At 40.2% G+C, this 22,702-nt stretch overlaps 1 protein-coding gene across 6 annotated transcripts in view; it reads left to right on the forward strand.

Annotated features, from left to right (window-relative positions):
- Positions 1–21,378, forward strand: part of nt5c3a (5'-nucleotidase, cytosolic IIIA) — a 39,486-nt gene extending 18,108 nt beyond the window's left edge. For all 6 annotated transcript variants that reach the window (XM_059973625.1, XM_059973635.1, XM_059973654.1 and 3 more), the window contains 8 exons: positions 12,588–12,686; positions 14,950–15,019; positions 16,377–16,423; positions 16,510–16,595; positions 18,227–18,316; positions 19,590–19,752; positions 20,210–20,410; positions 20,774–21,378. In XM_059973625.1, the coding sequence (XP_059829608.1) occupies positions 12,588–12,686; positions 14,950–15,019; positions 16,377–16,423; positions 16,510–16,595; positions 18,227–18,316; positions 19,590–19,752; positions 20,210–20,410; positions 20,774–20,875 (858 nt within the window). In that variant the 3' untranslated portion in view covers positions 20,876–21,378. The remainder of the gene's footprint in view (positions 1–12,587; positions 12,687–14,949; positions 15,020–16,376; positions 16,424–16,509; positions 16,596–18,226; positions 18,317–19,589; positions 19,753–20,209; positions 20,411–20,773) is intronic.
- Positions 21,379–22,702: the final 1,324 nt, after the last annotated feature.

Genomic DNA, 22,702 nt, shown 5'->3' on the forward strand with positions numbered 1-22,702 from the left:
AAATTCCTTCCTCACTCCAAAATGTCCACCTGGGGGCAAGGCTCAAAATCTCGTTCCTTGACAACCCTAAATTTGCCTCGTCTCTCTTACTTTCCGTAGCTCCACTATTTTCCTTTTTACCTCCCTCTAACCCCTCTTGGTACAGGGCTGGTAAAAATGCCTCAGCTAAATCAACGCTGGACTTATTTAAACTGACGCCTGTCTCTGCCGCTTTTCTGGCCAAGCTTCGAGTTACTGCGCAGGCGGGATTAACTTCAGAAACTATGGGCAGGTCCTCAGTCCTGGCAGGCTTGCTAGTCAGCTTCACTGCTGGGTACACATCCCCACCTGCCAGGTCGTTCCCAAGCAAGACATCTATGGGGGGACGTCACGTGATGACGTAGGATCGAGACATGGAAATCCAGCTGTCCCGTAAAAAAACAGTAAAATAATGTTTAAGTGAAGAAAAGTCAGTAACTACTTTTAAAAAATTACTTATAAACTACTCAGGATTGTCTTAAGATATGCCTCCTAAACAGAAGCAGAAGAAAACTACTACTTTGAAGACAACACAAGTTTGAAAAGAATCAAGGCCGGCCGCCATGAAAGAGCCTCGGGCTCAAGTACAATTTACCTCCGGCGAAAAAGCAACAGGAATGGGCATGCGTGAAGGAAGGGGCATGTGCAAACACGAGCAACCCAAGCTATAAATCCCAGCTATGATCGGAACTGAAAGTGAAAGTGAATATGAGGTGGAATCAGATTCTCTGGATAAATCAGATGAAGATGAAGAGAGAAACAAAGAAGAGCAACAGGAAGAGGTTGGAGGTGATATTGGAGACATAAAAAAACTTTGGTGCAAATAATGCATGAATTAAAAGCATCAAAAGTAATAAAAAAAGATATTAACAATATGAAGATTATGTTTGATAAAATGATGAAAAGACAGGACAAAATGCACAAGAAAATTAAAAACTTGGAAGAAACAACCAGAGACACCATTGATAGAGTGAATAAAATGGAAGATAATATTTCTGCCTGGACGTCAGAAAGAAAACGGTTGTTGGAAAAAGTGGATGTACTTGAAAATTTTAGCAGACGAAATAATATTAAGATTGTTGGACTTAAAGAAGGTATAGAGGGAGAGGATCCAATAAATATTTTTCAAAAATGGATTCCAGAAATTTTGGAAATGGAAGGAACCCAATTAATTGAAATTGAAAGGGCTCATGGAGCCTTAAGATCAAGACCTCAAGTTGATCAAAACCCACGATCAATCTTGATAAAATGCTTAAGATATCAAGATAAAGAAAAGATCCTGAAGGCGGCTGCCCAATGTGCCAGAAAGAGAAACGGGCCATTGATGATAGAAGGGAAAATAGTTCTTTTCTATCCTGATATAAGTTATGACCTTTTGAACAGAAACAACGAATTTAACCCAGCGAGAAAGGTTTTTTGGGAAAAAGGTTATAAATTTATATTGCGCCACCCGGCAACCCTGATAATTTTTTTGGATGACGGAAAAAGAAGATCTTTTACTGATTATCGGGATGCGGAAGAATTTGCACAAGAACTCCCAAATATTCGCTAACCACAGCCAAAGATTTAAAAGTGAAATGGATTAAAGATGAAGACAGGGACAGTGAATGGAGTTGATGGATGTTTAAAGACAGAAGAATATTTAAATATATTATTAATTATATGATACGGGGGGAGAAAGGAAAAATTTGAGAAATATTAATCGAGAGTAGTGATATTTTTTCCTTTCTTATATATACTTTTTTATGTTATGGGGGAGCTGGGGGAACTTCAGATCGATTGCTACGGGACTCACGTGTGTAATCATGGTGATTGCCATGACCCGTACAACAGAGGGGGGTAATGTGTTTTTTTTTATTCACAACATTAGTAGGGGAGTATTTTGTTACTTTTTTCTGTATAATCTATTTTTCTTTTATCCTTCTTTCTTTCTTTGCCTGGACAATCGGGGGGAGACACATAGCAACATGGAGAATTTTAAAAAGATTCCCCAAGGTACTACAAAAGTTGAAAGGTTAGGTATTACTGTAGATTGGAGTAACCCTGTTAAAAATAATGACTAATTTACTGAATTTTTAATGTTAATGGGCTTAATGGACTGGTGAAAAGAAAAAAGAATTTTAACATACATTAAGAAAATGAAAATAGATATAGTTTTTTTTTACAAGAAACACACTTAACAGAGATAGAACATCAGAAATTAAAGAGAGATTGGGTAGGAAATGTTATTGCAGCTTCATTTAATTCAAAGATGAGGGGAGTTGCAATTTTGGTTAAAAAAATTTACCAATTAAAATACAAAATGTATTAATTGATTCTGCGGGGAGATATGTAATTATACATTGTCAAATTTTTTCAGAACTATGGACTTATGAATATTTACGCACCAAATGAAAATGATATAAAATTTATAAGAGGCCTTTTTGAATTTGGCTGACGCACATGACAAAATATTAATAGGTGGAGATTTTAATTTTTGTCTAGACCCAGTTTTAGATAGGTCAACAAAGGTTGTTACAAAATCAAAAGTAGCAAAATTAACTTTATCATTGATGAAAGATTTAAATTTGATTGATATATGGAGAAGAATTAATCCAAAAGAAAGAGATTACTCATTTTATTCAAATAGACATAAAACTTATTCAAGGATAGATTTTTTCCTATTATCAACGAATATTCAAGACAGAGTGAAAAATATGGAATATAAAGCAAGAATATTGTCAGATCATTTCCCCTTGACAATGACAATGATAATGATGGATAAAGAGGAATCGATTTACAGATGGAGATTTAATTCAATACTATCAAGATTTTTGTGATTTCATGAAAAAGCAGATTCAGTTTTTTTTACTTAAAAGATAAATACGAAATATTTCTGAAAATTTGACGCCCTTATTTACAAAAGATAGGATTAAGTATATAGGTGCTCCGAAGATAAAATTATTGGTTATCTGGGGAAAGAAATAAATATATATACTAAAGCTATTATGAACTCCATGGAGCATGTGGGCATCTTCCGATATCCAGGCATTCTTTCTTTCTTTCTTTTTTCTTCTTTTTTTTCTCTTTCTACAGGGATATGTTAGGGGGGAGGGCTTAAGGGGGGGGGAAGGGTTGATAATTTTTTTTCCTTCTGTAACCTATTTGAAAATTCAATAAAAAAATTAAGACATCTACATTGGGTATCGGGAGTGCAGGCGGTACCCCTATTGTGACTGTTCCGGATACCAAATCACACGTCAGAAATACTTTATGTAACAGTACGGCCTTGGTCCCTTTTCCAACCCCTTCTATCACGTTCACGTCACTAGTATCTGTCTCACTATTGAATTCCAACACTCTGCTTAGGATTAAGGACTGAAAAGCCCCGTTGTCTCTCCAGATTCTTACTGGCACAGGGGGTGACCCCTCCTTCACAGATACCAACCCGGTTGAAAGGAATTTCTCACATCCCTCCTGAACTCGGTTTAGCTCCTCCTCTTTTAACGGCATTTCAACCGGCTTAACACAGCCCGTCAGCGCGGTTGCCTTTCCTTTCCCCGTCTCCTTCCTCGGAGCAAAGCACCTAGACGCAATATGACCGGCTTTCCCGCAATTAAAGCACCCAAAACCAGGAGACTTCCTACCAGAATGCTTCCCGTCTTCCTTACCCGTCTCACTAGTCCCCGGCATACTCTCTGACTTAGCCTGCGGACTTCCTCTGCCCTCTCTACTATCCTTCTGGTAGCTCTTACTCGGGGTAAACTTTGTTTTGTGTGTTAACGTGTACTCATCCGCTAACTTAGCAGTCATGACTAAGGTTTCTGCCTCTTTCTCATCTAGATAGGTCCGCATACCTTCAGGGACACAACCTTTAAACTGCTCAATCAGCAGTGGTTGTAGTAGTTTGTTATAATCCCCAGTGACCCCCTTCGAGGCGCACCAACACTCACAATACATTTGCATCTCACGGGCAAACTCCAAATACATGCTTCCTCACGTTCCAGAACCTTTGCTGGTATGCCTCCGGGACTAACTCATAGATCCTTAGTATAGCCTCTTTTACCATATCATACTTCTTTGCACCTTCTGCTGACAATGCTGAGTAAGCTTGCTGAGCTTTCCCCTTAAGCACATTCTGGAGTAAAACAGCCCACTTATCCCTCGGCCAGACCTGACTTACAGCGACTTTTTAGAAATGTAGAAAGTACCGATCAACATCGGTCTCCTCAAGTGGGGAACCAACTTTACCTCCTGGGTCGCCTTGAACCCTCCACCTAAGTCCGGCATTCGGCCCCCCTCTCGCATTCTCTTTAACTTCTCCAGCTCAAACTCCCTTTCTCACACCTTCTATCTCTCTCTCTTTCCTCCCTTTCTCGCTCCCTCTCTCTCTCTCTTTCCTCCCTTTCTAGTTGCTTCTCTTTCTCTTTCCTCCCTTTCTTGTTCCTTCTCTCTTTCCTCCCTTTCTTGCTGCTTCTCTCTCTCTCCTCCTTTTCTAGCTGTTTTACTCGTAACTCATGCTCAAGCCTTGATCTTCCCATCTGCAGCTGAATCGCAGCGCCACCAGGTTTGCTCTCAGACACCACTTCCAGGTCCCCTTCAGGAAACACATCTTTAGATACATAATACTCAACGATGGTTCTTTGTATCTCTGCTCTCCTCATTTCCTGCTTCCCCTTCCAAAGATTCAACCGTTTTGCAACATTCACCAAGTCTGATTCTTGGCATCCTTTAATGCCTCCAAGGTTGGCATCTTTAGAAATTCCTGTATCTCCATTTCTGCTGTTGGCCCTTTTGGTTTTTTCTCCTTGTTTTTTTTTCCATGACCAAATCAGATACGGGAATTTAACCCAATCAATTCAACCAATCCCAATTTTGGCGTTCAAGATCCCGGACAGAGGCCCCACTTATGTACCCCATAACTTGGTTGTCAAACCAGCAGAAATGGAACACCCGTTGGAGTCTGTACTTACTAGAAACTAATAAAGTTTATTAGCAAATTAAGTAATACAGTACTCAAAATGCAAGGATATAAATGTAACAGGTTAGCAATGATAATATACACATATACACAGAAATATAGGAATAGAAATCAGCCAAGCTCTATCGAAGTCTAGGGGTAAATGATCAATCTTCAAGTGAAGTAGAGTTCAGTTCAGTTTAGTGTAGTTTGAGGTAGTTGTTGTGGTACCGTTGGAGAGAGAGAGAGTGAGAGATACAGCTGAAATTTCAGGCAAACCTTCCGTTGTCTTCTTGTCCCGTTGTGGTCACCGACTGTGACCCCTCCATTCCAGATGCGACCTTCCTTCGGTGGTGAACCCGTCACCCAGCCAAGGGTGGACACACAACAGGTCCCCACCGGTCGTACCTTTACACCCTGAGAGCCTCTGGCTGATTTCCGTGAATTGGTCCTCCAAACTCCCACCAACTTGTGAGGGCACAATGCTCTCTTCAGGGTCTCGTGGCGTGTCTGCCTGTGTCTTAGCAAACTCACTATTTTATCCCCCCCAATGGGGTATCACCTGTCCATCAAACTTCACCACTTCCTGTTGCTCAGCAGGAGTGTTAACAAACAGTTCATGTTCAAAGCAAATGTCCGTGGCAGTATCAGTGCAGACGCCAAAATACTGAATTATGTGTCTCTCTCTTGTTATCTGTCTCTTATTAGCATTTTGAATGGCTCTCCATTATCTCTCTCTTATTAGCAGCATCCATTCTGCTCGTGATTGGAGGCTAGAGTAGACCACTCTACTCCAATAGTCCATGCAGTAATTACATAGTAGAATCCCAGCCGTGTCACAGTGGAAATCTTCATAAGTCGAGCCTCTGAGTAGCCAACAGTTCCTTCCACAGATGCCTTGTGGATTGTACATGCAAGAGGCACAACAGACATGATGTTAACCATGCAAAAAGAAATCCAAGAAAAATGCATCCATCTTTTTCATCTCTTTAAAAGCCTTTTCCTCAATGTGAAGGATTATGAAAGATTTTTGTCAGATTTGGCTACCCCTAACAATTTTCATCGTACTGCACCTCACCTTGGCACTGAAGTTGTTATTTCACAGGACAAGCCAAAATGGTTCAACTTTCATCCCCTCGACTCTGAAACCAAAATTACCCAATGTTGGCAAGTTACATTGTGCAGATGTTTGTTTCATTTACTAAACCACTGCTGAGTTCCTGTATCACTTTGAGCAACTCAGGAACCACTTTTTGTCAACATGAAACACTAATTATGAGATCCATTATTGGATGCATTGACACACCTTTTTGAAGCAAGTCCAATATCTAAGCACAGCACAAATCTAATGGTCTACTCAGCAGTCATCCTGCAGTGCTTTACATGTTATAGACATTGTACTTTGTGCACTTCAGAGCATTGGTGATGTACCATCAATGCTGTTGACACAAAATCTTACAGTATACTATTAAAATAAGCAAACCAGTATCATTGTCCTGTCCTCGACCAACCTTGCCATGTATAACATTTTAGATACACAACCTGCTCTGATACCTTTATTCCTGATCGTAGGCTCCTGAAACAAGCATACAACCTTTAGCTCCATTACTGCCTGCCAAGGGAGCAGAAGAAAACCATATATAGACAATAGGTGCAGAAGTAAACCATTCGGCCCCTCGAGTCTGCACCACCATTCTTTAATGATTCATTAATAACCTTTCAATACTCAATATATAGGTGGCCCTACTAGAATATTAAAGGAAAGCTAAGGGGCAACTTTTTCACTCAGAGGGTGGACTATATATGGGACAAGCTGTTAGAGAAAACATGTTTAAAATAAATCTGGACAGGTATCTAGGTAGAAAAAGTTCTAGAGGGATATGGGCCAACCACAGGCAAATGGAAAAGGTCATGTAGCCACCATGGGAAGTGAGGACAAGATGGGCTTTAGGGCCTGTTTCTGTGCTGCCTAACTATGATTCTGAGCATAACTAGTTCAAGGGTAATAAAGATTTTGTCAGTTGATGATGCATATATGAAGGCACCAAGCACCATGTCCCAGTGAGGACCAAGTGCAACCTGGATACTAGCGAAAAAGCAATCCACCTGTTCACAGCTCCAACTGTACTACTGAGGGAAGAAAATTGCAGATATCACATAAAACTTATTAGTCACTTTAGAACCTGCAGAACAGTGGTAGAAGTAAATCTTCCTTAACCCCAAGCAAACACCTAAAATTACCAGGCTACATTCTTTGATGAATCAACTGTAATGGTTTATTAAAGGATAATTAATTGATCAATAATTCCTTTAGCCCTTAATCCAACTGATTTTGTGTGGATTCAATCTGTCGAATAAATACTTAAAACCAAATATATTTACTTTGTTCTGTGTTTTTAATATTTCACCATTCTTCCATAATATTTCAGTATTTATATAGCACTTTACAAACTGTGATTTTGTTAAATCAATACAGCACGTTTATTTTTAAAATTTGGCACCTGTTGAAGTTCAGTGTGATTTGCTGTTCATCTAGCGTGATGACAATGGTTAGGATATGCTAGAACCCCCAGTAGAATTGACAATGACTGATATTAGCAAGGAGATCCTAAGAATTACAAAGCACAGAAAAGGACCCTTTGTCCCAACTTGTCTATCCATGAACCTAACTGAATGTTTATTTTAATGTTGTAATTTCACCCACTCCTACCACCACATCTAGCAGCTTTTTCCATATATACATCACACTCTGTGTGGGAATACTTACCCTTCAATCCTCTTTAAATCTCTCCCATCTCTTCTTAAACCTGTGCCCTCAAGTTTTAGACTGTACTGGGGCAAAGATCATGGCTGGCTACCTAACAGCCCCTAAACAGTTCATAATTTTATAAACCTTTATAAAGGTTTATCAACCTCCTCTGGCTGCAGTGGTAAACATTCCCAACCTATCCAATCTCTCCTTTAAAACTCAGCACTTCAGCCTTTCTTAGTTGAGACATTAAGTTCATGAGTCAGGAAGGTATGTTGCAGCTTCATAAAGCTCTGGTTAGGCTGCATCCGGAATATTGCATTTGGTTTCGGTCATCCCATTATAGGAAATATGTGGAGACATTGGTAAGGGTGAAGAAGAAGATTAAACAGATATTCCTTGGATTGGGGGTATGTGCTATAAGGAAAGGTTGGATAAACTTGGGTTGTTTTCTCTGAATGATGCAAGTTGAGGGGTGACCTGCTAAATGTTCATAAGATTATGAGAGACATAGATAGAGTAGTTATTCAGTATATTTTTTTCCTCGGGGTTAAAGGGTCTGGTGTTGGGACAGTCCAGCACAGTACAGGCCCTTTGACCCACTATGTTTTGTTGACCTAATCTAACTTTGCATTCCTATATGACCCATAACCCTCCTTTTTTGTTGTATCCATATGTTTATCTAAGGGTGTGGTTCTCAACACCCTCCATTTTGTGTTTGGGAAAAAAAGATATTTTAAAAAACCTTCCTCGGCTTTCTCTGACATCTGTCCTAAGCTTTCTTGCACTCACTTCAAACACATGTCCTCTGGTATAGGCCATTGCTGCTCTGGGAAAAAGGTATTGTCTGTATGCTCTGTCTTCACATCTCATAATCGTAAACACCTCTGTCGTTGAATTGAATTGCCTTTATTTCTTACATCCTTTGCATACATGAGGAGTAAAAATCTTTACATTATGTCTCCTGAATGTGCAATTTATAGTAATTTGTAATAAATGGTATGTTCAACGGGACAGTCAATATAACAGAAATAGAATTGTATCAGCATGAATTAATCAGTCTGATGGCCTAGTGGAAGAAGCTGTCCCGGAGCCTGTTGGTCCTGGCTTTAATGCTGTGGTACTGTTCCCCGGATGATAGCAGCTGGAACAGTTTGTGTAGGAGTGACTCGCGTCACCATTGATCCTTCTGGCCCTTTTCACATGCCTGTCTCCATTCCTCCAGTAGTATACAACCAGCTTGTTTGTTTTTGCCAAATCTTTTCAAATTCCTAATAAAGTATAGCCACTGCCTTGCCTTTTTTATAACTACATAGATATGTTGGGACCAGGTTAGATCCTCAGATATCTTGACACCCAGGAACTTGAAGCTGCTCACTCTGTCCACGTCTGATCACTGTATGAGGACTGGTATGAGTTCCTTCGTCTTACCCTTCCTGAAATCCACAATCAGCTCTTTCGTCTTACTGATGTTGAGTACCAGGTCGTTGCTGCAGCACCACTCCACTAGTTAGCATATCTCACTTGTCTGAGTTAAATTTTGTCAGTCATTCTTTTGTCCTCTTTCAAGCCAATTCTAGCTGGGAAAAAAATACGTATTCCAAAATGAAGCAAACTTGCACTTCTTGTGGAGTGAACAAAATATATGTTGCCTTGTGTAGTAATTATAACAGATCATCTGTGATGTGTTGGTGTGAAAACTGGAGCACCATGGTGTATCCTGAACAATCAAAAGCATTCTGTAGTAAGGGAATTTTAATGTTGTTTCCTGAATATATGAGGCATATTTTAACCATTAGAAGCTGCTGACAAATGTTAAAAAGTATATCGGATTGTCAACTGCCTTGGAACCTGAATTGTTTTTATCTAGAAATAATTGGTTCTAAAAAAGAGTTGGAGAATCCTCTGTCCACTATAATTATCTTTGATTTTCAGCCTTTATTTTAAACCTGTTTGCTGCTTTTTCTTGTAATTTGCTAGGAGCAAGAATTCCATAAAGTAGTTTAACATTTTAATTTGGTGCACTTCGGTTAAATTTTGACTATGAAATAATTTTATTTAATATTTAAGGACCGTGTGTCTCGCAAGATGATCTGGGTATTCCCTAACCAGAAACCTTGGATGAATTATGAGGTCCAGTCCCTTTTGAAGGCTAGAGCTGCGGCTTTTAGGTCCGGGAATACCAGTCGCTACATGGAATCCAGGCGTGAACTCCGGAAAGCCATTGAGGGTGCCAAGAAGCAATATCGAGCCAAGTTGGAAGCCCAGGCTAACCAGAGGGATGCCACTAGACTATGGCAGGGTCTAAATGAGATCACTGGGTGCAAAGAAAAGGCTGGGAATATCAATAACTGTAGCGCTTCTCTTCCTGACGAACTTAACGTATCCTACTCAAGATTCAAATAGCAGAGGAGTGTCCCGCCCCCTCCGGATGAACCGGACCTAGTGGCATCAAGATTCATCGTCACTGAGGAAGACGTTAGAAGAGTCTTCCTGAAGATAAATCTAAGGAAGGCGACGGGCCCAGATGCGTCCCCGGAAGGGTTCTCCGGGCCTGTGCAAGCGAGCTAGCTGGAGTGTTTGCTGACATCTTCAACTGCTCCCTGCTTCAGTCTAAGATCCCCTCGTGTTTTAAGAAGGCAACAATAATCCTGGTGCCGGAGAAAAGCAAGGTGGCATGCCTGAATGACTATCGACCTGTGGCTCTGACATCAATTGCTATGAAGTGCTTCGAGCGATTGATTATGGCACACATCAACCATAACCTACCGGTCAACCTCAATGCTTTGCAATTCGCCTACCAGAGCAACAGGTCAACAGCAGATGCCATCTCTCTGGCACTACATTCCTCCTCAGAGCACCTGGAGAATAAAGATGCATATGTAAGGCTCCTTTTCATTGACTACAGCTCTGCCTTTAGTACCATCATTCCAAATAAACTGATTCCTAAGCTCCGGAACCTGGGTCTTAGCACTCAGATCTGCAGCTGGATCTTCAACTTCCTCACAGACAGGACGCAGGCTGTAAAAATAGGGGACAAGCTCTCCTCTACAATCACTGAGCACTGGTGCCCCACAAGGCTGTGTACTCAGTCCCCTGCTGTACTCACTGTACACCTATGATTGTGTAGCCAGGTTTCCATGGAACTCAATATAAAAGTTTGCTGATGACACCACAATTGTAGGCAGTATCTTGGGTAATGATGAGTCTGAATACAGAGAGGAAATTAAGAACCTGGTGGCATGGTGCGAAGACAATAACCTATCCCTCAATGTCAGCAAGACAAAGGAATTGGTTGTTGACTTCAGAAGGAGTAGTGGACCACATAACCCCATCTACATCAGTGGTGCGCAGGTGAAACAGGTCAAAACCTTTAAGTTCCTCGGGGTGAATATTGCTTCCTGAGAAAGCTGAAGAAATTTGGCCTGTCCCCTAAAACCTTCACTAATTTTTATAGGTGCACCATAGAAAGCATTCTTCTAGGGTGCATCACAACCTGGTATGGAAGTTGTCCTGTCCAAGACCGGAAGAAGCTGCAGAAGATCGTGAACATAGCCCAGCGCATCACACAAACCAATCTTCCATCCTTGGACTCACTTTACACTGCACGCTGTCAGAGCAGTGCTGCCAGGATAATCAAGGACACGACCCACCCAGCCATCACAGTTTTTGTCCCTCTTCCCTCTGGGAGAAGGTTCAGGAGCTTGAAGATTCGTACGGCCAGATTTGGGAACAGCTTCTTTCCAACTGTGATAAGACTGCTGAACGGATCCTGACCTGGATCTGGGCCGTACCTTCCAAATATCCGGACCTGACTTGCACTTCCTTACTTTCCCTTTTCTATTTTCTAATTATGATTTATAATTTAAATTGTTATTATATTTACTTCGATTTGTACTTCAGGAGCGCGAAGCGCAGAATCAAATATCGCTGTGATGATTGTACGCTCTAGTATCAATTGTTTGATGACAATAAAAATAAAGTAATTTCCTGAAATTAAAGGGAACTTGAATATGGATGCTTTTGCAAAGCTGCATAGAAATATAGTAGTATACAAGAGATTCTGCGGGTGCGGGAATTCCAAAATAACCCACGCCTCATCCTGGAGGAACTCTGCAGGTCAGGAAACATATTTGGAGAGGAATAAACAGTTTCGGGCCAAGAACCTTCATCAGGACTGGAAAGGAAGGGAGAGGGAACCAGAATGAGAAGGTGGGGGGAGGTGATATGTGAAGCCAGGTGAGGGGGAAGATGGGAGGGAGGGTGGGGTAGTGGGATAAAGTGAGAAGCTGGGGGGGGGGGGGTGATAGGTAGAAAAGGTAAAAGGCTAAAGAAAAATGAGTCAGATAGGAGAGGAGTGTGGATCATGGGAGAAAGGGAAGGAGGAGGGGCACCCAGAGGGAGGTGAGAAAAAGTGGGGTAAGAGGGGATCTTAAATTGAGAATGGAAAAAAGGTAGAAGGAGAATCGGGAAGAAATTACCAGAAGTTTGAAAAAATTGATGTTCATCCCGTCAGGTTGGAGGCTACCCAGACAGAATATGAAGTGTTGCTCCTCCAACCTGAGAGTAGAGGAGGCCATGGACTGAAATGTCAGAATGGAAGTTGGAAGTAGAACTAACATGGGTGGCTACGGGGTAACCTGGCCTGTTGCGGATGGAGTGAAGGTAGATTTAAGTTTCATTGAGTTCCTAATTTCTTCACATATTATTTAGCAGTCTTATCTGCTATGATTTAATCATGTGACACATTGTTATATTCCACATGTGAGATATCTAATGAGTAGTGTAAAACTGCATAAAAGAAGATGATTTAAGACATTCTTATCTAAGCTACTTCTTCCTGTGTGACCAATGTACCCACTGTAATTTTGCTTCTCACAGATGCCAGAGTTCCAGAAGAAAACAGTCCATATTCGGAATCCTGAAAAGGTAGAGGAAATCATTTGTGGTCTCATTAAAGGAGGTGCATCAAAACTTCAGGTAAGCAATTTATCTACCAGCTAAGATTAAAGAGTTACAGAGCAGAGTTAGAAATGGGTTTTCCTTTGAGCAGAGAAGAATTTAATAGAACAGATCAAAATAGTGTGGGTTTTTGATACAATATATTGGGGAAAGTGTCTCCACTGGCAGAAGGATTGGTGGGTGCTTCATTTGAAGTATCAGGTATTTATATTTCATATTTTAAAATCAAACCGAAGTTTAACAGCTATAATTTGTCTATATTTTCAGTCTTCATCACCCAGGCTTTCGTGTAGTGTGTTGGGAATTTTGATTGTTAAATTTTGAGATACTGTATTCAGCGTCATGGTAACTTGAGTAACATAGAATATCTAGAATGTCCATGCCCCAGGTCTGACTGTATCTGTAGAACAAGGAAGAGGGTCATTGACCTTGCCAGATCTGATATGTAGTGGCTTGCAAAAGTTTGGGCACCCCTGGTCAAAATTTCTGTTACTGTGAATAGTTAAGTGAGTAGAAGATGAACTGATCTCCAAAAGTCATAAAGTTAAAAGTGGATCATTCTTTTTAACACTTTAAGCAAGATTAGTGTATTATTTTTGTTTTGTACAATTTTAGAGTGGAAAAAAAGGAAAGGAGCACCATGCAAAAGTTTGGGCACCCCAAGAGATTTGAGATCTCAGATAACTTTTACCAAGCTCTCAGACCTTAATTAGTTTGTTAGGGCTATTGCTTGTTCACAGTCATCATTAGGAAAGCCCAGGTGATGCAAATTTCAAAGCTTTATGAATGCCCTGACTCCTCAAACCTAGTCCCAACAATCAGCAGCCATGGGCTCCTCTGAGCAGCTGCCTAGCACTCTGAAAATTAAAATAAATGATGCCCATAAAGCAGCAGAAGGCTATAAGAAGATAGCAAAGCGTGTTCAGGTAGCTGTTTCCTCAGTTCGTAATGTTACTTAGAAATGGCAGTTAACAGGAATGGTGGAGGTCAAGTTGAGGTCTGGAAGACCAGGAAAACTGCTTGTAGGATTGCTAGAAAGGCAAATCAAAACCCCCGTTTGATTGCAAAAGACCTTCAGGAAGATTTAGCAGACTCTGGAGTGGTGGTGCACTGTTCTACTGTGCAGCGACATCTGCACAAATACAACCTTCATGGAAGACTCATTAGAAGAAAACCTTTCTTGCGTCCTCACCACAAAATTCAGTGTCAGCAGTTTGCAAAGCAACATCTAAATGAGCCTAATGCATTTTGTAAACAAGTCCCGTGGACTGATGAAGTTAAGTAGAACCTTTTGGCTACAGTGAGCAAAGATATGTTTGGAGAAAAAAGGGTGCAGAATTTCATGAAAAGAACCCGTCCAACTGTTAAGCACAGGGGTGGATCGATCATGCTTGTGGTGCAGCCAGTGGCACGGGGAACATTTCACTGGTAGAGGGAAGAATGAAATTCAATTAAATATCAGCAAATTCTGGAAGCAAACATCACACCGTCTGTAAAACAGCTGAAGATGAAAGAGGATAGCTTCTACAATTGGATAATGATCCTAAACACACCTCAAAATCCACAATAGACTACCTCAAGAGGCACAAGCTGAAGGTTTTGCCATGGCCCTCACAGTCCCCCGACCTAAATGTTATCGAAAATCTGTGGTTAGACCTCAAATGAGCAGTGCATGCAAGACGGCCCAAGAATTGCACAACACTAAAAGTCTTTTGCAAGGAAGAATGGGTGAAAATGCCACAAACAAGAATTGAAAGATCCTTAGCTGGCTACGAAAACGTTTACAAGATGTGATACTTGCCAAAGGGAGTGTTACTAAGTATTGACCATGCAGGGTGCCCAAACTTTTGCTTCAGGCCCTTTTCCTTTTTTGTTACTTTGAAACTGTAAAAAATGGAAATTTTAAAAAGTAATCTTGCTTAAAATATTAAAGAAATGCGTCATCTTTCACTTTATGCCTTTTGGAAATCAGGTCACCTTTTACACTTATTCACAGTGACAGAAATTTTGAGCAGGGGTGCCCAAATTTTTGCATGACACTGTAAGGTACTTTCTGTAATTTAGGACTCAAATGATTAAGCCCTGATGAAGGATCTCGGCCTGAAACGTCAGCTGCTTACTCTTCCATGGATGCTGCCTGGCCTGCTAAGTTCCTCCAGCATTTTGTGTGTGTTGCTTCTGTAATTCTTGTTAGCTTGGTGTATTTTTGTTATGCTTTATGCCCATTTGTATGAACAATATAACATGTGATGTGATTATTTTTTTTAATAATTTTGAGCAGATAATCACGGATTTTGATATGACGCTGAGCAAGTTTTTACATAACGGAAAAAGATGTTCAACCTGTCACAGTAGGTATTTTTGTATATTAGTCACATTGGTGGAAAACGCCTGCAACCATAATTCTAGAGCCGTCAACTTATTGATGCCAACTTTTTACTGAATGGCGGTATTCATTCATCATCCAGAAATTTGTTGATTCATTTTCAAAATCTGTTTCCTGATACTGTTGCATCACGGTTCTCAAGTCTTGTCAATGTTGTGTGGCAAATGCCATACATCGTAACTATTTGTTGAAACTCTTAATCAGTTTTATTTTATTTTCATATTTCTTTAGAACGTAAGAGGCCATTAGGCCCATTGAGTCTGTACCAACTCCCAAAGAAACCCTACCAGTCATATTCCCCCACTCACTTATAATAATCTCTTTTTTCTCATGTGCCTGATTACTCCCAGCAATTCTCCTACCACCCCCTTCCACTAGAGGAAAATTCCAGTAGTCAATTAATCCACCAGCATTTCTTTGGGATATGGGAGGGAGAACAGATTACAATCACAGGAACTGCAGAGTTTCAAAGGTCAGGATTAAACCCAGGTCACTGGAGCTGGGTAATAGGAGCCATTGCTGTTAAATCACTACATCACACATGCTGACGTGCAGTAATTTACTTTGTATTATGAAGTGTGTTGAGTTTTACCTCATTTTAAACTTTTCAGATTAATGGTTATTTTTTCCATCTGTCTGAAAACTTCAATATCCACCTATGCAGATGTGTCCCTGAATGGATCGAATGTTTTTCATCAATACGCAGGTATAGACAATGATGACATTGCTGGGGATACTTATCAACCTTCCTCCAGCTTTATGTCATTTGACCACTGCTATTTTGCATCATTGGCCAAGGAGGGGGCTGAGCACGTCATCACACAGCCTCTCTGTGACCACTGCTCTCAGATATATGGATTTTTGTACATTGATATTAAAGATACTGGTGACCTGTGATCACATGACAGCTGGGCATTTTGACCTTATAAAACAAGATTATTTTGCCATACAACTAATAGTTGGTAAAGGCACAGTAGTACAGTTGCAACTCTTATCAACTTGAGTACATTTCTGACCTTTATTGGTGTCTGACTGGAGTTTACCCAGGTCCTACAGTGTCCTCCCACGTCACAAAGACATGGAGGCTGGTAGCAGTAAACTGCCTCTATGTAGACTGATGGTAGAATCCTCCAGATTGTACCACTCACCAACTCACTAAGGGCTGATGACAAAAGTGTGGACAGAATGGCTTATAGAGAAAATTAGTGAGCAAAGGAGATGTGAGCCAAATGTTCTAAGGAAATTATTATTTGAATTATGCAATTTTTGCTACATACTGCTAAACAATAATATTTCTTCTTTCATTTTCAAAATTTTGACAGATGTCATTGACAACTGCAAGTTAATCTCAGAGGAATGTAGGAAGAAGGTACTCCTTTCAACCAAAAACATCATTTTCTTTTCCATTGGGTTTATTTTTCAAATGTTATTTATGTTTTTTTTTCATTTTTGCAGTTGCTGCAGATTAGAAACAAATACTATCCAATTGAAGTTGATCCCGGCATTAGCACTGAGGAAAAATACCCTTTCATGGTGGAATGGTAAGTGCTCAGTTTTCATTCTATATGAGTTGAATCTGAGAATGTTATATTTTCAACTGATACTAATTCTGATAAACGCCCATCCTGATAAATGATGACTCTGGATTAGAACAAACTACACAAAACAGTATCTCTGCGTGGCATTTTCTGTCATTTACTTTTGGCATTTGGGTAATGCTGGTAAGGTTACAGTTACGGTTTTCACCCTGATTTGTCAGTCTTATTCTAAAGATGTGGTGGTCTTTACTGATAGTGAATGACCAGCCAGGATACGTTGGAGTATTACTAGTTCATGGAATTTTACAAAGATAACCTCACCTCAACCTTAATCCGAGCTACAAGTTTTTACCAACATCTTAAGTAACCACACCTTGTATGACAATGCAGTTTTGGTCTAAGTAGAGATATCAGTGGAAAGTTGTACTTCACATATTATAATATAGTTGTCTGTATTATCAATCTCTTTGATTTCTTTTCCTTGTAAAAAGCTGAGATTTATTGGAAGTAAATTCTGCTTTATGTATTTCTCTTCAGCTGTCCCAACTTACTCTAGCTAGCAGATTTTTGGTCAGTGTTTCTGTACGGTGTCTCTAAACTTAACAGGATACTATCTTGGGAATGTCTGACTATCTCCTCCTTGCCCCAGGCAATGATCAGTAGCAACCTGCTGCCTTTGAGGGATGGGGGTTCCCTTTGGGAGGATTGGAATCCAAATCTGATCACTGTATTCATGACCCAGTAATAACAATGGATATACAATTAAATCATTGAAGGAAGATGTGTATTTTGTTTGGATCCTGTTTTGAGCAGGTAGTATTGAATTGAATGATCTTTATTGTCATTATACATAGGTACAATGAAACTCTGTTTGGCTTCCTCTCAGTCAATTAAATAAAGCAGTAGATAAAAACAAGGCAGTCGTAGAAAAACAGTATTAAATAGATAAATAGCAGAAAATAAGTTGTAGCAGCACCAGAATATCACAGTAATGCACAAAGTGCCGTTAAGTGCAAGTATTTGAGTCCTTGTGTGTGTTCATGTGTGTACTCACAGTTTCAGTCATTGTTCTGTGGGAGTGGTGATGGAGGCTACAGCTCTGGGGTAGAAGCTGTTCCTCAGTCTGTTTCCTAAGTACTGGAAAGCTCAGCACTTATTGGTTTACTGGACATTGTGAAGGGCTGATAAGAGTTGGCCATATTTGTGTGTATGGATTCACTGGCAAATCAGACAAGTACAGTGCCCCATAAGTTAATATTAATTCAGTTCCATGTGTTGATTTTCTTATGCTCATTTTCAGTGAGAGCTCCATTTAATAACTGGATTGGAAACCAGTGTTTGTATGTTGAACTTATTGGCCACACAAGGTGTATATAATCTTTAATATCCTCAACATCAAAGATTGTATCAGTTTTTTAATGTATGAAAAGAAGATTGCAATAATATTTAAATTAATTTTTGAATACTAATCTATGTTATGAGCCAATTAAATAAATATCTTGAGGTTCATTATTTACACTTTTATGTGGAAAAGAGTATCCTTATAAAAAGGCAAAAGTAATTCCTCTCTTGAGTTTTCTGGTTTTTATGTATTTCTGGTAATGAACATCTGACTGAAAATTTTCTGTGTATAGGTGGACAAAAGCTCACACCTTATTGGTTGAACAAGGAATTCAGAAAGAGAAACTGGCTGCGGTGGTGAGGGAGTCGGATGTGATTCTGAGGTACTTGGGGGGGGTGGTGGTTTGGATTAAGTACAGGGTATACTCTGTGATTTTCATAGAGGTAAATAACAGGACTTGTTCAACAACACACACAAATAGCTGGAGGAACTCAGCAGACCAGGCAGCATCTATGGAAAAAAGTACAGTTGATGTTTCGGACTGAGACCCTTCATCAAGACTAAAGAAAAACGGATGAGTAATTTAAAATGTGGGAGGAGAGGAGAGAGAAACACAAGATGATAGGTGAAACTGGGAGGGGGGTGGAGGTGAAGTAAATAGCTGGGAAGTTGATTGGTGAAAGAGATACAGGGCTGGAGAAGGGGCAGTCTAATTGGAGAGGACAGAAGGCCATGGAAGAAAGAAAAAGGGGGAGTGGCATCAGAGGGAGACGATGGGCAGGCAAGGAGGGAAAAGGAGATGGGGAATGGTGAAGGATAGGTGAAAGGGTATTGCCTGAAGTTCGAGAAATCGATGTTTATGCCATCAGGATGAAGCTACCCAGATGGAATAAAGGTGTTGCTCCTCCAACCTGAGTGTGGCCTCATCGCGACAGTAGAGGAGGCCATGGATTGACAAATTAGAATGGGAATAGTAAGCAGAATTAAAATGGGTGGCCACTGAGAGGTTCCATTTCTTGTGGTGGACAGAGCACGGGTGCTTGGCATAGTGGTCTCCCAATCTACGTCGGGTCTAACCGGGAGCACCAGACACAGTATATGACCCCCAACAGACTCTAAGGTGAAGTGTTACCTCACCTGGAAGGACTGTTTGGGGCGCTAAATGGTAGTGAGGGAGGAGGTATAGGGGCAGGTGTAGCACCTGTTCCGCTTGCAATGATAAGTGCCAGGAGGAAGATCAGTGGGGAGGGGCGAATGGACAAGGGAGTCGATTAGGGAGCGATCCCTGTGGAAAGCAGAAAGTGGGGGTGGGGTGGGGGGAGGGAAAGATATGCTTGGGATGGGATCCCTTTGGAGATGGCGGAAGTTCCAGAGAATTATGTGCTGGACGAGGAGGCTGCTGGGGTGGTAGGTGAGGGCAGGAGGAACCCTATCCCTGGTAGGGTAGCAGGAGAATGTGAATGAAATTGAAGAAATGTGGTTGGGGGCAGCATTGATGATGAAGGAAGGGAAGCCCCTTTGGAAAAGGATAACATCTCCAGCATTTTGTGTGTGTTGCTTGGATTTCCAGCATTTGCAGCTTTTCTCCTGTTTGTGATAATTTGAATTAAACTTGGTTTGAGATCTATAATGTAAAAAGTATTGTGGTTTTGCAGGGATGGTTATGAGTTGTTCTTCGACAAACTGAATGAACACAGCATTCCAGTGTTCATTTTTTCAGCTGGTATTGGTGATGTGCTGGAAGAGGTGATTTCTCAGGGCGGGGTCTTCCACTCCAATGTGAAAGTAGTCTCCAACTTCATGGATTTTGATGAGAAGGTATGTTGTTGACCTTGAGATTTCATTGACACAACTCTCATGTTGAAGGAGGAGCTGGGTTTCTAGAAAACAGTGTATCACAATTTCCCATAACATGTGGCCGCATAATTTATGCATGCATCAAGAAATACAAGTTGAAGAAAAAGTATTTTCATTTTTTCCTGTAAATTTCATAATACTGGTACTTGCCCTGCCCCAAACTTGTGGACAGATTTCTTTTAAAAGAATTGTCATAACACCAGAGTCTCCTGTGTTGGCAAATTAATAATTTAGGAAAACTAGATGTTTGAATCTGATCAACTGAATTATAATGTTAATTGACCATGGTATCTTCTAGTTGGTAACAGCATGGATATTTTGCTACATATGAGGTCAAGATAAGTGAAATTTTTGATGTCACCTGCAAAAGAACCACTTAAATGGGGGTAACCACAGTAACTTATCATTTATGTTTCAGGGAGTCCTGAAAGGCTTTAAAGGTGAACTCATCCATGTTTATAATAAACATGATGGAGCCTTGAGGAGCTCTGAGTACTTCAACAAACTAAAGGACAATTGTAACATCATTCTTTTGGGAGATTCGTTGGGTGACTTGAATATGGCAGATGGCGTTCAAAATATTGAGAGTATACTCAAGATTGGATTCTTGAATGATAAGGTAATAAAATTTTTGATGTTGTTAGGATTGTAGAGATCTGTAGAATTTTACCATGCATGTGCCTTTTGCATTAATTAAGCGACCCAAGCAGCTGGTATCAGTGAAATGCCATTGAACCACTGATTCTAATGTTTAATGTGGCAATTTTAGACATAATTTCATTACCATTTACGTTGTGTGCTTTGAGCAAGGTGGACTATCACTAGAAATATTCAGAAGCCATTTTCTTTGGGAGATAAGCTCATTGTAAAGCAAATTGCCAAGTACTACTTCTTTAGATTGTTATTTATTGCCGTTTATGTCACATGGTAATTTAGTAGCACCTGAATGACCCTAAACTAAACTCTTTTTCAACATGCATAGGTGGAAGAAAGTTTAGAAAAGTACATGGACTCCTATGATATTGTACTGGTGGGCGACGAAACATTGGATCTAGTCAACGCTATCCTTCAGAAGATTCTGTGAATGGAGGACTAAAGTTTCCAGGGAGTTCAGAGCTGAAATACTCTTCTAACTTTTTGTTTCATCGCTAAAACTATTTATTGAAAGTGCCCCTGTTCTTTAACACACTGAACTGAACAATGTTTGTATTTTTAAAATCTCAGCATGGCAAATGAATGTGTCCTCCAATGAATGAAGAGAATTTTAGCATTTCTTTAGTCAGTTAGCCACTCATGGAATCGGGTCAGTATAAGCCTGCTTCAGAGATTTAGACTACCTCCAGGCTTCTTGGTATATATTCTTCTCTAGCATTTGAAAAAGATTACATTGATGAGTATTGTGTGCTTGGCTTATTGAACTCCAAATTGACCAGGTGTAACTATCACAAATTATTCTGTCTGTACGATGAGTATTAGACTTTTAATTGTTTTCAAAACATTTTGTAGCTGTAGATAATTCTGAGGATACTTTGTTTATTTGGCCAGACCGGTTTATTATTTTTAAACAAATTAAACTAGTGAAAAGTACTACTGATCGAGTTTCTTAATGTTGTTATTGGACTCCTGTAAATTCCAGCACTCTATCATATTTCTACTTTTCATCCAAGCTTCTTTTGGAGCTGACGAACTCCTTGCTTTGTATGATGAGGCCAAAACTCCATTTTAATTAGCAGGTGATGTGCATGTGTGTTTGAAAGCAATGGGACAAGAATGATGCTAACAAGAGTGAATACAATGGTGCTAGAAAGTTTGTGAATCCTTTAGAATTGTCTCTATTTCTACACAAATATGACCTAAAATGTGATTAGATCTTCACATAAGTCCTAAAAGTAGATAAAGAAAACCCGATTAAACAAATAACACAAAAACATTATCCTTATTTATTTATTGAGAAAAATGATCCAATATTACATGTATTTGTTGGAAAAAGTATGTGAACCTTTGCTTTCGGTAACTGGTGTTGACCCCCTTGTACAGCAATAACTTTAACCAAACATTTCCTGTCACTGTTGATCAGTTCTGCACATCGGTTGGAGGAATTTTAGACCATTCCTCCTTATAAATCTGCTTCAATTCTGGGATGTTGGTGGGCTTCCTTGCATGAACTGCTTGCTTCGGGTCCTTTCATAACATTTCTGTAGGATTAAGGTCAGGACTTTGACTCAGATATTCCAAAATGTGTAATTTCTTCTGCTTTAACCATGCTTTGCTAGACTGACTTGTGTGTTCAGGGTCATTGTCTTTGCTGCATGATCCACTTTCTCTTGAGCTTCAGTTCACAGATGGATACCCTGACATTTTCCTGTAGAATTTGCTGGTACAATTCAGAATTCATAGTTCCATCAATGATGGCAAGGTGTCCTGGTCCTGAGGCAGCAAAGTAGGACCTAACCGTGACACTGCCACCACCATATTTCACAGGTGGGATGAGGTTCTTATACTGGAATGCAGTGTTTGCCTTTTTGCCAAACATAACGCTTCTCAATTTAAGCCAAAAAGTTCGATTTTGGACTCCTTCATCCACAGAACATTTTTCCAACAGCCTTCTGGCTTACCCACATAGTATTTAGCAAACTTTAGACAGGCAACAAAGTTCTTGGAGAGTAGTGGTTTTCTTCTTGCAGTCTTGCCAATCACACCATTGTTCAGTGTTTGCCTGATGGTAGACTCATGAACACTGACATTAGCCAATGCAAGAGAGGCCTGTAGCTCCTTAGATCTTACCCTGAGGTTCTTTGTGACCTCCTGGAGTATTACACGCCTTACTTTTGGAGTGATTTTTGTTGGTCGGTCACTTCTGGGGAAAGTAACAACGGGGTTGAATTTCCTCCATTTGTACACCATCCGTCTG

The sequence above is a fragment of the Hypanus sabinus genome, chromosome 1 (assembly GCF_030144855.1).
Source record: "Hypanus sabinus isolate sHypSab1 chromosome 1, sHypSab1.hap1, whole genome shotgun sequence".
In the NCBI taxonomy this organism is placed as follows: Eukaryota; Metazoa; Chordata; class Chondrichthyes; order Myliobatiformes; family Dasyatidae; genus Hypanus; species Hypanus sabinus.